General features: G+C 31.6%; 4 protein-coding genes and 1 long non-coding RNA gene across 6 annotated transcripts in view; 1 reads left to right on the top strand and 4 right to left on the bottom strand.

Moving 5' to 3' along the window:
* The window catches only part of LOC139995844 (uncharacterized), a 42,820-nt gene that overhangs the window by 3,974 nt on the left and 22,225 nt on the right, over positions 1-16,621 (top strand). The window lies entirely within an intron of this gene.
* On the bottom strand, positions 542-6,461 carry LOC139995842 (uncharacterized). The gene is made up of 10 exons (XM_072019706.1): positions 6,361-6,461; positions 5,866-6,046; positions 5,309-5,425; positions 5,129-5,246; positions 4,473-4,734; positions 1,932-2,054; positions 1,755-1,845; positions 1,070-1,203; positions 779-911; positions 542-693 (listed from the first exon to the last, which is right to left on the bottom strand). Exons 2-10 carry the CDS (start codon positions 6,013-6,015, stop codon positions 646-648), a joined length of 1,176 nt encoding a protein of 391 aa, XP_071875807.1. The 5' UTR covers positions 6,016-6,046; positions 6,361-6,461; the 3' UTR covers positions 542-645.
* LOC139995610 (uncharacterized) lies at positions 8,313-12,288 on the bottom strand. Of its 2 annotated transcripts, XR_011802015.1 has the most exons (7): positions 11,962-12,288; positions 11,118-11,234; positions 10,235-10,352; positions 9,898-10,159; positions 9,703-9,819; positions 8,974-9,265; positions 8,313-8,727 (listed from the first exon to the last, which is right to left on the bottom strand). XR_011802015.1 is itself a non-coding variant. In XM_072019221.1 (6 exons), exons 1-6 carry the CDS (start codon positions 12,109-12,111, stop codon positions 9,157-9,159), a joined length of 873 nt encoding a protein of 290 aa, XP_071875322.1. In that variant the 5' UTR covers positions 12,112-12,288; the 3' UTR covers positions 8,922-9,156. The 2 variants fall into 2 exon arrangements, 1 of the variants encoding a protein (XP_071875322.1); XM_072019221.1 differs by lacking the exon at positions 8,313-8,727 and having other exon boundaries at positions 8,922-9,265.
* Positions 13,563-14,394, bottom strand: LOC139995845 (uncharacterized). Its single transcript, XM_074112120.1, has 3 exons — positions 14,239-14,394; positions 14,038-14,174; positions 13,563-13,743 (listed from the first exon to the last, which is right to left on the bottom strand). The coding sequence occupies exons 1-3, from the start codon at positions 14,392-14,394 to the stop codon at positions 13,563-13,565; spliced, it is 474 nt and encodes a 157-aa protein (XP_073968221.1).
* On the bottom strand, positions 14,584-15,581 carry LOC141445922 (uncharacterized). Its single transcript, XM_074112124.1, has 3 exons — positions 15,280-15,581; positions 14,943-15,204; positions 14,584-14,867 (listed from the first exon to the last, which is right to left on the bottom strand). The coding sequence occupies exons 1-3, from the start codon at positions 15,389-15,391 to the stop codon at positions 14,735-14,737; spliced, it is 507 nt and encodes a 168-aa protein (XP_073968225.1). The 5' UTR covers positions 15,392-15,581; the 3' UTR covers positions 14,584-14,734.

The raw sequence follows: 16,621 nt of genomic DNA, 5'->3' as shown, positions 1-16,621 counted from the left end.
AAGATGATCTGTACATCTAGTAAGTTAAAAATAAAGTACGACAAGACGGGCCAACGAAAAAGATAGTATTGTGAGTACGTAATTATTTTTATATTGTGAGTACATAATCATCGATAAATTTGATAATAAATGGCTTAATAACTATGTTTCATTGGAATTAGAAGTGATGCTTCTATTAATATCTATTATTTTTATACAATTTCTGGTAATTGACTTTTACATAGTTCGAAATGAAGAATGCTTAAGCCTACATCACTATAGTTCAGATAATAATATTTTATTGCTGAAAAATAAATTTCATTTCCGAATGTTTCAGAAATTTTATGAAAGTAAAGGAATTAAAATAAGGGCCCGTAATAATAAGACTTATTCGTCACATACATATGTCTGTCATAGCATCAATAACACTTAAGATATTTATGTATTCTTTGTATCAAGAACAGAGGGAAAAAGAAAATGAAAGAAGTAATGAGAAAACATTATATTTTATGTTCAAAATGAAATGTTAACAGCAAGTAACTAACTCAAGTGAAACGTAAAATATACGCTATACTAAAAATATTGTCAACATTTGAAGAAAGAATTTCGCTTGAATGCATATACCGATAAATTCGAACCATCCAATTCGCGCTTTTTTTCTTCAATTTATGAAGATCTAAACACTGTATAATACGAGAAAGATGCTTTTAAAACCTAGAAAGATATTAGTCGTTAATGAATCGTCAATTGTTTTTTGAAAACTGTTCTCATTTGTATTTCGTGGAAGTGATAAGCTAACCTGTACAAAGCTTTCCAAATTCAAAGAGATCACTCCTCCACCAGTTAGTTTAGGCGGGCTCAAACACTTTCGCAACACCAATAGATATAACGATTGCGCTTTCGACGATCCATTGTACCATTTGGCTTCACATCTATACAATGGATTCTACCGTGAATTTAAGTCGTTCAAATTAAATTAAATAACATTTCAATTTTTTTCATTTATTGATAATTTAAACCAATTATAACATCTTGTATGGAAGTAGAAAGTGCCTTAATACCTATAAATGGGAGTTTATATCGATCTTACATTGTCTGGAAGGTTTTATCATTGGAATTTGTCAGGAATTGTCCCATTATCGTCAGAAACAAAAGATGAGTCATTTGGCTAACAGTGAACGCGCAGAATATGAAGTATCTGACTCCTATTTCCATCGTTGACAACTAATTGCAGAAAATAATATCACATATTAAGTCACGATAGCGTAAGTCTATAGTCACAGTGGATGCATATTTTGTCAAACTATGTTGTACTAATAAATAGGCGCATCGAGACAATTCATTATATATAATGGCTCACGAAATTATTCGAACATCTACTATAGAACATTTTAATGGATATGTTCGTGTTGTATAAAACATTTTGAAATTTCAAGAGTATTTACTGTAACAAGACATGGCTACCATATCGTGTCAGATTGATTTCAAATTTTCTCAATATAATTATGATTGTTGAGTCTTAGTGCTAATGAAATTTTAAAATATACATAATACGTTCATAAAAGATGTCTACAAGTGACTGAATACTTTCGTGGCTTTACGATACTTTTAGGTAGATTCTTATAAGACTGGTTACATTGCATGCTTCTCGGTTTTTAAATGTTTCATTCGTCAAAACATTATTTCGTCAGAAAACGCATCCACTGCAACCATAGCCTAAATTGTGTCTGTAAATTAAACGTAAATTAAACGTGTATTGGTGAATTGAAACTTACCCGCACGAACGTGGATGTAAATGTTACGATTATCACACCCAAGATGATGAAGAAGTAGTGCACGTGGCAGGCGTCAATTTTATCCACATATCTGACGTGACAAAAAGTGTATAAGATTTGGCAAACGACTTTACGTATATATTATATGGATATTGTACAATATACAATGATACTAACTCAACGGCCTTTCTGTGAGCATCGATGGATCGGCTTATTTTCGCATAGGTTTCATCTAGTAACACGTCCAGATACTTTTCATTGGAAAAGTTCACGTTATCCACTGCGTGCTTGAAACGATACCTGTGCTCATTGTTTCATTGGTTATAGTCAAAGTTTCGCTTATAGATTATATAGGGCGTTTAAAAAAAGTGGGTAATATTTATATAGTGTGATTTTAGACATCAAGATAACGAAGAAAGTTCGTGTATACTCACGCACTGATGGCCAATAAGGCGCACCCATGATGTACAAAATAAACCAAATTAATGTCGCAAGTAATATAAACGTCTGTGAGCATTGATGCTCCTAACGTCGTACGTGCTAGTATGGGATAGTAATACTGCTATAGTCGATAGGAGGACGAACATAAACGCACAAAAAGATATGTTAACTAAATGCAATAGGAATAAAATATGAAATAAAATACTAATTATTTGCAGCAAACATATTTCACCAATTTATGTGACTTCGGAATGTATTGTCCAATAATTTTAGTTTATTTCACATATTCGTAAAGATATTTTCAGTACTTATATATATAAGAAGATACAAAAATATATAAAATAACAGGTTAATTTTATCCTATTTATTGAAAAGTTTATTGAAAGGAGATTTCGGCTTTTGGCCAGCTCAATAGTCTACTTATATCCATAGTTTATTGAAAGGAGATTTCGGCTTTTGGCCAGCTCAATAATCTACTTATATCCATAGTGGATATACATGTATATTGGTTAAACGTATTCTAATAAGTGAAATTATCTATGCTTTGCTCTCTTCACGTTACACCTGGAACTGCATTTGTACATTATCATGTAAGTAACTAGCACCATAGACGAGGTACGTTTTATGCCGCACTAGCCAATTGTATTACCTATTACTGACGAGATTGTGTACCTTGTATTATACTGTATCGTTCGTAGAAACGGTATTATATTGTAATAAAAGTTGATTTCATCAATATTCCGGCTACCACAGACAAAGAACAGATCTGCTCTATCAGCGTATCCAGGCTGAACAAACGCAGGATATTTCCCATCTACAATTAATAATTGATTAATTTAAGAAAGAGGGATTTTCGAACGAAATTTGTGTGTATTTAGGTTTCTTTACTTGCATTTCGTTAAAATATGCATTTCCATGAACATTCACAGTCTAACGATCGCAGTTCTTAAATATACAATAAATACGATTGAAGATAAATTATTATTTACGTACCTGGATAATAAGCGATATCACAATAACGATGTATATGTATAATCTTTTGTATGACGAGTTTCGAGAATTTTCTCTGATCAGGCCAAATTCCAGCCACCATAGTACATATCTTCACTACTTTCATGTACTCTTCTTCTACTGTGGTTTTGCCCATGGTAAGATGAAAAATGATGTAAAGATTACACGGCTGTATATAAGTCTTACACGTGAAGGATAGTAGTCAAATCGTTCCAATGGCTAATAATTACATTATATAATTATAATTATGATTAATAATTATATATTTCTTACTGTTGCTGATTATATCACATTACGTGTATTTTACGTAACAACTGTAACTAATTAAATAACTAAGATAAGTTAAGTCATAAATAATATTGCAATTTAAATAGAAAAACATCTTTATGCATATTTGTAATATACTGTAATGTAATGCGACAAAATTGTCATGATAATAGCAGTAGATATTTGAAATGAATCTAAAAATGTATATAGAAGTTAGAAGACATTTACCGCAAATATATCTACAATGAGAGATTAATATTCAATCTAAACATGTAACAAGTGTTAAATATGATCCTATTGAATATTGAGGCTTATTAATGCAATGGATAACTGACTATTTAATACTATTGTAATCTCCACGAAATATATACTTGCACTAGACATTTGTAACTTTCATACATATTTTCAGGTTCATCCGCTTTCAAACTTTATAAAACTAATCATGATTGTGTAATTTCATTTCAGTTTATTTAAACAATTCTAATGAATTTTCAAAATATATTCATAAATAGTATGTACAAGCATTTCGATACTTTTCTCAGTCTATGCAAATTCTTAAGAAAGTGATTACGGTGCATACATTTTGATGTGTTAAGAAGATGATACAGTTACACTGAACATGTGAATGTGTATAAGCGTGAGAGGGCGTTCAGGCCTTAGTTGGGACAAAAGACGATTGGCAGTCGTTTAGAAGTATCTGGAAGAGTCAGTTGACAACAAGCGTGCGTGCGAGTAGGTTTACGAGGTCTTCAGAGTATAAGATATATGTATAACTGTTGTGTGCTGAATAAAGTGAATTATTTGTATTTCCGAATCCCTCCTATATCTTTACATGATGTTCCGATGATGTAATCATCATTGTGATATTTCGTCAGAAAACGCATAACCCACTGTTGATAACTCGAAAAATATGTCAATTATAAATAATGCCCACTTTTTTACCACCCTGTACAACATAAAAGGCGCGGAATCTGCACATAGGAACCAAAGTATACTCACCCACTAATGGCCAACAAGGCGCAACCATGGTGTACGACATGAACCAAATTGATGTCACAGGCTATATAAACGCTTGTGAGTATTACCGCCACGATTATCATATGCACAAGTATGGGATAGTAATACTGCTGCTCGTCCACGAAATAATAGGATGGGTAGATGAATTCGCGACTTCGTGACTCGTTCAGGGGTGCGACGACGTTCAGGATAGGTGGTATAGTCGGTAGGAGGACGAACATAAACGCACAAAAAGATATGCTAACTAAATGCAATAGGAATAAAATATAAAACAAAATTGTAATTATTTACAGCAGACGTATCTCATCAATTTGATTGAGATATATTGTCAAATAATTTCACGTATAATCCCACTCATACTACTATGATTTAAGATAAGCTTGTAGTGGGTTTGGTTTAGGTTTTATTTCAATTAAATTTGTAAAAACGGCATTGACATGTGCCTCCTTATAAGCGATTACTAATAGTAAAATAGAAAAAGTAAATATATGAACATTGTTCAAAGAATGTATATTTTCATTGAACAATGATGATTTGCGTTAACAATATCAGCTGAATAATTATTAAGGCCTTCGTTATTGACTATCACTGTGGTATTTGATTCTGTAATGTAAAAATTTATACATTCCCTTTGTCACCTTGGTATAAACAGGAGAGAAACGTTGCCTTCTTGGAGTACATGTCCAAAATCTCTAATTCCTTCTTCGGTCGTTCTATTAGCCGGTCGGCCACGATATCGTTTAGAAGTCCTTTCAACTATAATTTTAAAGATATTTATAATTATCAGAGAGATTACTGGATGTTTATTGGTCTTTCACCTTTTTTTCGTTCAGAATGTAATTGTACTGCTTGATTAAAATGACGAATCCTATATCGAGATACGGCATCTGATCCGACAACACCTCCAAGCTATAAAATACTACTACCCGTGATATCTATAATATATAAAAAAACGCACTTCTATTATATATTGACATATGAATTCTCTATGATATGGGAAAATACGATATTTGAAAGTCACGAATGAAAAACACGAAATGTCACACTTCCAATTTTTTATAATGATTTCGAGATACGTGTTTTAATATTTTCCCCCATATTTTTAGCACAACATTTTTACGAAACTTCAAATAATCATAATACAATATTTTTTGTTCGATTATATTCATTAGATCTGTTAAATACTCGTACACTGACAAAATTTGATTGTTAAATCCTGGGATATCTTGTATATGTGCAACCTCATGTTTTTATATTAAATTTTTACTAATGGTTATCAGCAATAAAAAAAAGGTCGGTGATATATATTTTGAATCAATGAAAAGCACATAGACTGGATACAAGTCTCATATGCTAACATAACTATAAAAAATACCTGCGCTGTAATTGTGGCAATAATAATAATAAATATGACAAATCGTATAATAATTTTCGTGAATTTTTCTTGATCAGGCCACACACCAACAAGCTGACTGAAAAATTTGTTGGCTTTCAGACACTGATCCTCGATCGTTTGCCAATCCATAGTCGTTCAAACAAGAATCTGCATTATATCGCTGGAGATCGTAAGATATAAAATTCGTTATATTAATCTAAAGTTTAATTATATGGTTTGATTACTGACTAGAATTAGTAGACTGCGAATGTTTATATATTTATACAAAATTTAAAGTAGAAGTGTAAAAAATGCATAAAAGTATAAATACAATATTTATATATAAGAAGATACAAGAATATATATAATAACAGGACTAGAACACTAATTTTTAATAACACTAATATTTAGTAAATGAAAATGATTAAATATTATTTTTTAGTTATGTTTATAAAAACATACATTCGGATAAATGCCTACAACTTTAAGAATTACATTAAATAAATTGAAATGCAATTAATACTCGCGTGACCACTTCAATAATTCTCTTGATTTGTTTATTTAATCCTGAATAATGGTTTATCAACAGTATTCATGTCCACCACTGTTCAAACTGTAGTGGTCGAGTAGGGCAAGTTCAAACCTGTATATCCTCCATAACGTCAATAACGTAATAATTTTATTATTATTTTACTCAATCGCACTCGCTTTTACAAGAAATTTTCGGTTTGACTAATTTATACGGAAAATGGAATCGTTTCGTGCTGGGTAATAACAATTTTAAAAACCTCCTCTTTTTCGCTTACTTTGTCCGTGATAAAGCTTCAATGTTTCAATGTGAAAGAGGTTTGGAAAACAACTTAATGTAGTTTAATTCGATATAGTCCTGGGATATTGAAGAGAATAATTTATATGCAATAAGGAGATAAGTGGGTCTATATAAGGGATATGAAAAATTAATGGTTGCATGCATTGACTCCCATTGTACTTCAGAATATGACAGGGTTGGTGTTTCACATAACACACGGACTATTTTTTAGCAACAGCAATCAACAAACGTTTTCTTTTCCAATTTTATGAAGTCTACGTTTCTCGGTTAAAATATTTTCGTGTGTGGTGTACAAAAAAAATTCTATAAAATATAAAACCTTGTGTTATATCTCTTATCGAAACGTATATATGTATAATAGACTTGATTTAATGATATGTTATTCTATGAATTGAGATTAATTAATATAAATTGATGATAAGTACAAATATATTGATTAAATATATTTCAATGTATGTAATTATGTACGTGTTGCCCTCTTTACATTCCACCTGGAACTACATCTTTGTATTATCATGTAAGTAACCAGAAATATGTAGATAAATTGAAACATTTCCAATATTCTGCGAAAGATTATTAATGAATTAAATTGGTCAAATAATGTATTATTTTGTATTCGTTATATTCTGTGGATAGTTAAAGTGTTTTTAAAACGACCGTGAAGTTTTCTGCGATACTTCACGGCAAATGATGACGAATATCAGGATTAAATCCAATTAAGGATTCAATAATCCTTAATGTTAAATTTCGTATTAGGATGGTCCTCAGCTATGGGCGTAAAAAATTTCTTTTGAATGCACTTTAATGTATGTGCACAAATTGTCACACTTGGTGGGTTATATATAAGCGGACATGAGGTCATTCCCTATAAAAAAGTAAGAAAAAATATAAAAACAAACTTTTTTGTCCGATGCATAGTTTTTCAGGAAACCAAGTTCAGTCGTCAAGTATATTTAAACATGGTTAATTTCAAACTGGACAGGACTAAATAACTTCAAGGAAGTAATTTTAGATGCAAAAATGAGTAAAAAATATAGAATAAAATTCTTCCGTTTAAGGTTTCATTTTCAAGAAAATAAAATTTGAATATGTTTAATTATGAGGTATCTGGTACACGCGCATAATACATTTTCAAACTTTCTTCAAAAATAAAGCATCTTGTGCAGAAATTTCATTGAGGAAAGAGATGTAGTTTAAACACCTGTCGATTATCTACTTTTGTTTAGTCCAGAATGAATCAACTGAAAGTATACTTGTCAAATCTTCAAAGTCGATTTTCTTGAAAACGAAGCCTCAGAACAAAATAATTTTATTCTATATTTTGTTTTATTTTTTCATAAGAAATCACCTCGTGTTCACTTGTACATAAGTGTCAGACACACCAGTTACATTACATGTGTATATAAATATATAGTATAAATATTATATACTATGTAAATATGTATATGTATGTTTGTGTGTGTGTGTGTATAATATTTAAGTAAATATTATTATACATTTAAAACATTGTACTTGTATTCAAAAATATTCATTAGTATTTTCCAAATACAAGACCATTAAAATTTGAAAACTTCCACTCAAATGCGACACAGGTTCTCATTGTCCAATCATTCCGAAATTTTGCACATATCACTTCTTTCTAAAATTCATTGCCATAATCTAGGAGAATAAAGGCAAAAATAAATTAGTGGTTGAGAAATAAGCACCACTATATTTCTGTACATATTTTTACTATATATTGATCTTCGTTCGCTCTGGAATATTGTTTTCGTCGTCTCAGTCAGGAGTACTTCACAATTCACGTAGATTTCAATACGGTAAAGTATGAAACAGATGCCTTTATAATCTGGAAGGTATGATATTACATAGATTTATTTAAAAAGATATTCTTAAAACTTGCCTCTGCAAAATTTTTCAAATTCAGGTCTAAAAGTCCCCCAGCTGACAGAATTGGAGGACTCAAGCAGCTTCTGATGGATAACACGAACAACAATTGCGTTTTTTTATTAGCATTATACCACGATGCGTCGTATCTGTGAATTTAAATTTATTACAAAAATGGTCCATACGTTAATGATAATGAATAACTGAATTCAGTTCTTCTAATATAGCATTAATAACACAAAAACAAATAAATAAACCTTATCAGTTTGACACATCGATATCTCATTCGTTTTAATTTAGCGATCTAAGAGAAAAGTGTACTAACACAAGAAATGAATATAAAAATGAAAGTACTTTGCGCTACGTGTATCAAACAATATTTATGCATCACTTACATCGATTCGATAATTTCATCGTTCGAGTTCAGTACGAATTGTCCTTGCACAGTTAAAAGAAGTATATGTATCAATTGAGACAAAAGAAAAACACTGTCCATGAAGAGCATTCCAGAAAATTCCGACTGTGACGCAACCTGTTTTGAAGCACGATAATTTCGACTGTTGGGAATCAGTACGAGATTAGACCGAAAAGCTTACCTTTACTAATGAGACTGAGAAAGATGCCATTGACATACCGATGCATATGCAAAGATAGATGGAATGACTGGTTTGAATAGTATTCAGGTATCTACTTTGATGGCATCGAAACAGAATCAACAAGCCGTTGTCCATAAAAAGTTCAATAGTATACATACATATGTGATACACGGAAGTAAACGCATTAAAGTTTCACAAGATTATTAAGACTACTCTTGATAGTGCTTGAGAATATTCAAGAACACGTGTTAGCTAATTGTCATACTATAGTGCGGTAAGTATCTAATTAATGACAAGAAATCAATGTTTCATTACTTATCATCAGCTAAGCAGATACATTACATCATGATGTTCGAATTAAATATTTTTGCGAAACAAACAAAATTAATTATTCCTATCAACAATAACATCAAACAATAGGACACCCTCTTTTTTAAAAACATAGTTTTTGTTAATGTCTTTGGAGACAAAGAAATAGGCTAACAAGAAAATGGTGGCTACTAATATTTTTCCTAATTCAGTACTGACTTTGTAGCAAATTGGTGTTCTCGAATCGAATGAAGCACTCTCTCATAACTCTTATCCTGCATGCCACTCTTTTCATTGTCGATAGTCAAATCTGAAAGCGAATTCTTGAAACGATGTCTGTGAAGAAATTTATACTTATTGCAGTTTGAAGTTAAACGAAAATTATTTGATCCAACTGATATTTCATTTTATTACCCAGCCACCGCTAACTGTCCACATGCGTGTTGCACCATATATATATAACTCGCATCACAGCCAACATACACAAAAAATGCTGATATAATCGTATATGTCATATGAAAACTTATAAACATACGGTACTTCCGGTCATCGATATAATAATATGCTGGATAAATGTATATTAAATCTCGCGTTTCGTTATTCGGTGAAATAATGTCTAAAATATATGGCGATAGAGATAGTTGAATAAAACTTATGCAACAGAAAACGCCAAGTCCTGTAATTCGATGGCAACGATGTATAAAATGAATCATGGAAGGAAAATACGAATTTTGAATATAATTTATCCTACCGCAGTATAACCGAGAAAAAAACGCTCCCCTTTTGGCGTACTCGACCATAATTTCAAATTCATCAATCTGTCTATCGGCTGACCAATCCTTCCAAATAGCGGTAAGCAGCATTTTGTACTGCAATTTGATCAGTATCGTGCAAAAGATATATATATATATAAATACATGAAGAATACGATAAATCGTATTTCTCGTCTTTTCTAATTCTACTATTTTGTATTATTAAAACTATTGTCAAGAGAGAAGGATGTTAAGTAAGTTCATTATTGCTGATACATTTGCATTCTAAATCTTTTTTTCACTTAGTAATTAATTATCTCAAGCCAGTGCAATTATAAGTATTGAAAAATTACTGTTTGCAGTGATCATAAAGAATTTAGTAAAATTAATAATACGGATCGAATATTAAAACAAAATTGAAATAGATGGAACTTTGTGTTTCAAAATACAGTTCCTAATGATACTCAATTTTAAATATGCCTTTTGCTATAGTCATGACCATTTAAAACATATATTAGTAATATTAGTTATACAGACTTATTTTAATTACATCAAACTATTTGTTCTTTGAGTCAATTGTATCAGTCGGCAAAGCACGTGCAAATACCCCACGAAGCAGAATACCCCGATCGCAAGTCAATACTGGGCATAAACGTTGTCATAAAAAACGAACAAATATTATTCGTTTCTTACAAAATATTGCAGAAATATCTCCACTACTATGAAAAGGCATATAATTTCGAATCTGTCAGGTTTATCGCATCCAACATAAGAGTCACAAAATCAAAAATATCGACTTATCATATCGTTCATTATGGGTTTTATATAATGTGTACCACAAAAATAATAGAAGATGGAAAGTGATACGAGAAATTCCTTTACCTTCGCCATGTTCACAATATAATTCCCTTGCTTTATCAATACCGTAGCTACCGCATTAAAAATAGAGACCTGCTCTACTACGGTCTGTAGACTGTAGAAACACACAACGTTTGCCATCTAGAATCAATGATAGAATAATATAATAAAAAAGAAATTCTCACATTAGTACATAATGCCATAATTACATCAAGCATTAAAAAGATTTTGAGTTTTGTGAAATTTTCGACGAACATGACAATGCTTGTGTGTGATTACTAATATACAGGCTGTGGCAGTAATCATAACACAATCGGAGAGGCGACGGTTCTGTGAAAAATGAAAACAGAAATCAGATGTAACATTACTTCCCCTGAATCTTTGTTTTCAAGAAAATCGACTTTGAAGATTTGACAAGTACATTTTATCTTAGCTGAACATGAGCAAATAACACAAAGTTGTTAAACTCTTATTTGAAAACAAATGAAACATATACAATAACATTTTTTCATAAATTGTTTCATTTTTTAAAACTATGAATTTGAATATATATGATGCAAGTGTCTCAGACCAGTTCGTAATTAAACACTTTTAAACTTCATTTTCTTGAAAAGGATACCCTCAACGAAAAAATGAAAAAAAATTTTTAACTTATTTTCAAATCTATGAAAAATCTCCTGTTGATTATTTACCTATATCTAGTCTGTTATTAGTCAAGTAGAAGTACGTTTCACAAATATTCGAATTCGGCTTTCCCAGCGATGAAGCATCAAATGAAAAAATTTCACGTGAATTTTTTTACGTGGAATCACCACTTACGCGATTGTGATACGATAACCAAGATGCCGATAAATTAACGTTCTTGTACCTGCGTAACAAGCGATAGTACAACGACGATGTATATAATTGTTCGCATAACGAGTTTCGAAAATTTACTCTGATCCGGCCAAATCCCACCCATCATAGTACATATTTTCACTACTTTCATGTACTCGTTTACTACTGTGGCTTTGTCCATGGTGAGGAGAAGACTGATGTTAAGAGTGCACGACAGTATCTACGACTGACACTTGATGAGTGACAGTGAAATTTCTTGAGTGTCTGGGATTGGCCATTATGCTTCTACTTTATGTCGACCATGTAATATTTACACGAAGAATGTAGCTAACTAATACGTACCTGCCCGTCATTTCGATCGTCGTAGTTTAAAGTGGTGATTTAATCATTCATTCGCCCTTGGTAATTTTACACTCTTAAAGTACCTTTGATAAAGATGCGCAAGTAACTCAATCGAAGTATTAGCTCGTCGTTATCGTGTGTTCTTTACGTTGTGACCACTACCCCGCTGAGAACCATCTTGAAACATCGAATATCCACTCGAAAAAATTAATTGATTGACAAATTGCTAGTAACGAATAATTTAAGTCATAACTGCTTTGGGTACCTTGAATAAATTTGATATCAGAGAGCTTGATATAGCACAGTTGGGTAAAAAAGACAGTTCCTATCCGAAACGGTTAAGCGAAGTAGAAAGATAAATGATTGTTGAAGATCGGACTGATCTGTACGGACTTTTATCTGGTTATAATTCTCTTCAAACTGTGAATAATCAAAATATATTTTGTGTCTGTGTAAGAAAGTGTAGGGCGTTTCGTGCACGATTAAGCTGACTTGCTTCGCCAGTCGTGGTCGCAAGTTAATTTTTTGTATATGTATTAATAGTTCAACTTCTTCTCATGATTAACAGTTGTGTATTTTTTTCCATTACTAATGTCACATTACTTGGTGTTGTTGAAAAATCCATAATTGACGTGAATTGTTTAAGTAGGCAAATCAAACGTAATGTTATGACAAACAAATATGTGAGATAAATACTTTTGCATGCACTGTGAATCAGCACATGGGATCTTGCTTTTACAGATCAGGAAGCTAACTCAGACGCCGATTTATATCCCAAGCGTAATGTTAAACAAAACTAAAGAATTTTACATATGTATACTTTTGGAAGTAAAACGTACGTGTTATTAATATACGTCTAAGACATTGCACGTTGATTTAAAATTATTCAACAATATTTCCAAAATGTCGAAACATTATCATGCTCGTAAGAGATGTGAAATTATAGATAATTTGGAAATTTATACTCAAATGCGACACGAGTTCTCGTTGTCTAATCATTCAGAAATTCTGCACGTATCACTTCTTCGTCACATTCATTGCCATGACCTAGGAAAATGAAACTAAAGATAAATTAGCGGTTAAGAAGCAAGCACCATTCCATTTCTGTACATATTTTATTATATATTGATATTCGTTCGTTCCGGAGTATTGTCTTCCATTGCCTCTGTCGGGAATATTTTACGGTTTACGTAGATTTCAATACGGTAAAGTATGAAACAGATGCTTTTATAATCTGGAAGATTATATCATCAATCATGATATTGCGCGGATTTATTTAAAAAGATATTCTTAAAACTTGCACAATAATTGTAGATTTAAGGAGGAGTAGATACTTGCCTCTGCAAAATTTTTCAAATTTAGGTCTAAAAGACCCCCAGCTGACAGAATTGGAGGACTCAAACAGCTTCTGATGGATAACACGAACAACAATTGCGTTTTTTTATTAGCATTATACCACGATGCGTCGTATCTGTGAATTTGAATTTATTAAAAAAATAGTCCATACGTTAATGATAATGAATAACTTAATTCAGTTCTTATAATATAGCATTAATAACACAAAGACAAATAAATAAACCTTATAATTTTGACACATCGACATCTCATTTGTTTTATACTATAATGAAAATTCAATTCCAGACAATCTTATTATCATTCTTTTAATTTAGCGATTTAGGAGATAAGTGTACTAACACAAGAAATGAATATAAAAATGAAAGTACTTTGCGCTACGTGTATCAAACAATATTTATGCATCACTTACATCGATTCGATAATTTCATCGTTCGAGTTCAGTACGAATTGTCCTTGCACAGTTAAAAGAAGTATATGTATCAGTTGGGACAAAAGAAAAACAATGTCCTTGATGAGCATTCCAGAAATTTCCGACTGTGATGCAACCTGTTTTGAAGCACAGTAACTTCGACTATTGCGAAACAGTACGAGATTAGACTGAAAAGCTTACCTTTACCAATGAGACTGAGAAGGATGCCATTGACATACCGATGCAAATACAAAGATAAATGGAATGACTCGTTTGAATGGTCTTCAGAAAACTGCTTTGATAGCATCGAAACAGGACCAACAGACCGTTGTCCATAAAAAGTTCAATAGTATACATACATATGTGATACACGAAATAAACACATTTAAATTTCACAGAATTATTAAGACTATTCTTAATATTGTTTGAGAAAATTCAAGAACACTTATTAGCTAATTATTATGCTATAGCACAGTAAATGTTCAGTTAATTAAAAGAAGTCATCAGCAATTAAAGTGATACACCTCAATATGCCGTTTTAATTATATATTTTTGTAAAACAAACAAAATTATTTATTCTTAACAACATTAACATCAAACGTTAGGACACCTCCTTTTTTAAAAACATAGTTGTTGCTAATGTCTTTGGAGAAAAATAAATAGGCAAACAAGAAAATGGTGACAACTACTGTTTTTCCTAATTGTGTACTGACTTTGTAGCATACTGGTGTTTTCGAATCGAATGAAGCACTCTCTCATAACTCTTATCCTGCATGCCACTCTTTCCATTGTCGATAGTCAAATCTGAAAGCGCATTCTTGAAACGATGTCTGTGAAAATTTATACTTGTATAGTTTAAAACTAAACGAAAATTATTTGATTCAAGTGATATTTCATTTTATTACCCAGCCACCGCTAACTGTCCACAGGCGTGTTGCACCATATATATGTAACTCGTATCACAGCCGACAAACACAAAAAATGTTGATATAACCGTATGTATCATATGAAAACTTATAAACATACGGTACTTCCGATCATCGATATAATAATATGCTGGATAAATGTATATTAAATCTCGCGTTTCGTTATTCGGTGAAATAATGTCTAAAATATATGGCGATAGAGATAGTTGAATAAAACTTATGCAACAGAAAACACCAATTCCTGTAATTCGATTGCAATGGTATATAAAATTAATCACGGAAGGAAAGTACGAGTTTTCAATATGATTTATCCTACCGCAGTACAACCGAGAAAAAAACGCTCCCCTTCTGGCGTATTCGACCATAATTTCAAATTCATCAATAAGTCTATCGGTTGACCAATCCTTCCAAATAGCGGTAAGTAGCATCTTGTACTGCAATTTGATCAGTATCGTGCAAAAGATATATATAGAAATACATGAAGAATACGATAAGTCGTATTTCTCGTCTTTTCTAATTCTGCTATTTTGATTCTTAAAACTATTATCAAGAGAGAGGCGTGTAAAGTAAGTACATTATTGCTGACATATTTCCATTGTAGATATTTTTTTAACTTGGAAATTAATTGTGTCAAGCGAGTGCGATTATAAGTTAGATAAGCATAGAAAAATTACTATTTGCAGTGACCATAAATAATTTGGAAAAATTTCTAATACGGAACAAGTATTAAAACAAAATTGAAATATAGGGAACTTTGCGGTTCAAAGAACAATTGTAAATGATCCTTAATTTTAAGTATGCCTTTTGTTATAGTCATGACCATTTAAAAAATATATTAGTAATATCAGGCAATATTATGAGTCGCAAACCACGTACAAATACTCCACATAGATTAAATGGCAATCGCAAGTCACTGGGCATATGCGCTATCATAACAACCGAACAAACATTATTCGTTTCTTGCGAAACATTGCAAATTTATCTCCATTAGTATCAAAAGGCATATAATTTCGAATCTATCAGGTTTACCCCATCTAACATAAGAATCACAAAATCAAAACTATCGACTTATCATATCGTTCATTGTGGGATTTATATAATGTGTATCGCAAGAATAATAGAAAATGGAAAGTGATAAGAGAAATTTCTTTACCTCGGCCGTGTTCACAATATAATTCCCTTGCTTTATCAATACCGCAGATACTGCATTAAAAAAGCAGACCTGTTCTACTACGGTCTGTAGACTGTAGAAACACACGACGTTTGCCATCTACAATCAACGATCGAGCAATTTAAAAAGGAATCCTCGCATTAGTACATAATGCCATAATTACATCAAGTATTAAAAAGAATTGGAATTCTGTGAAATATTCGACAAAGATCACAATGCTTGTGTGTGATTATTAATATATAGGCTGTGGCGGTAATCACAATCGGGGAGGCGGCGGTTTTGTGAAAAATGAAAACAAAAATCTGGTATAACATTACTTCCCCTAAACCTTTGTTTTGGACAAAATCCATATTAAGATTTGACAAGTACATTTTATCTTGACTGAACAAGAGCAAATAACACAAAGTTGTTAAACTCTTATTTGAAAACAAATGAAACATATACAATAACATTTTTCCATAAATTGTTTCATTTTTTAAAACTATGA

This window comes from Bombus fervidus, chromosome 16 (genome assembly GCF_041682495.2).
Source record: "Bombus fervidus isolate BK054 chromosome 16, iyBomFerv1, whole genome shotgun sequence".
NCBI lineage: Eukaryota > Metazoa > Arthropoda > Insecta > Hymenoptera > Apidae > Bombus > Bombus fervidus.
This window is presented reverse-complemented; position numbering and strand designations above follow the sequence as displayed.

Coding starts and splice junctions, on each gene's coding strand:
- LOC139995842 (XM_072019706.1), bottom strand. CDS start 6,015: ATGGATTGGCAAACGATCGAGGATCAGTGTCTGAAAGCCAACAAATTT. Junction 5,426..5,865: donor TTGCCACAATTACAGCGCAG/GTATTTTTTATA, acceptor TATATATTATAG/ATATCACGGGTAGTAGTATT. Junction 694..778: donor ATTTGGAAAGCTTTGTACAG/GTTAGCTTATCA, acceptor ATATCTTTCTAG/GTTTTAAAAGCATCTTTCTC.
- LOC139995610 (XM_072019221.1), bottom strand. CDS start 12,111: ATGGACAAAGCCACAGTAGTAAACGAGTACATGAAAGTAGTGAAAATA. Junction 11,235..11,961: donor TACTATCGCTTGTTACGCAG/GTACAAGAACGT, acceptor CATTGATTCTAG/ATGGCAAACGTTGTGTGTTT. Junction 9,266..9,702: donor GAACACCAATTTGCTACAAA/GTCAGTACTGAA, acceptor CCATCAAAGTAG/ATACCTGAATACTATTCAAA.
- LOC139995845 (XM_074112120.1), bottom strand. CDS start 14,394: ATGTATACTATTGAACTTTTTATGGACAACGGTCTGTTGGTCCTGTTT. Junction 14,175..14,238: donor TCTCAGTCTCATTGGTAAAG/GTAAGCTTTTCA, acceptor GCTTCAAAACAG/GTTGCATCACAGTCGGAAAT. Junction 13,744..14,037: donor GATGAAATTATCGAATCGAT/GTAAGTGATGCA, acceptor TCAAATTCACAG/ATACGACGCATCGTGGTATA.
- LOC141445922 (XM_074112124.1), bottom strand. CDS start 15,391: ATGCTACTTACCGCTATTTGGAAGGATTGGTCAACCGATAGACTTATT. Junction 15,205..15,279: donor TTTTTCTCGGTTGTACTGCG/GTAGGATAAATC, acceptor ATCGAATTACAG/GAATTGGTGTTTTCTGTTGC. Junction 14,868..14,942: donor GGACAGTTAGCGGTGGCTGG/GTAATAAAATGA, acceptor AAATTTTCACAG/ACATCGTTTCAAGAATGCGC.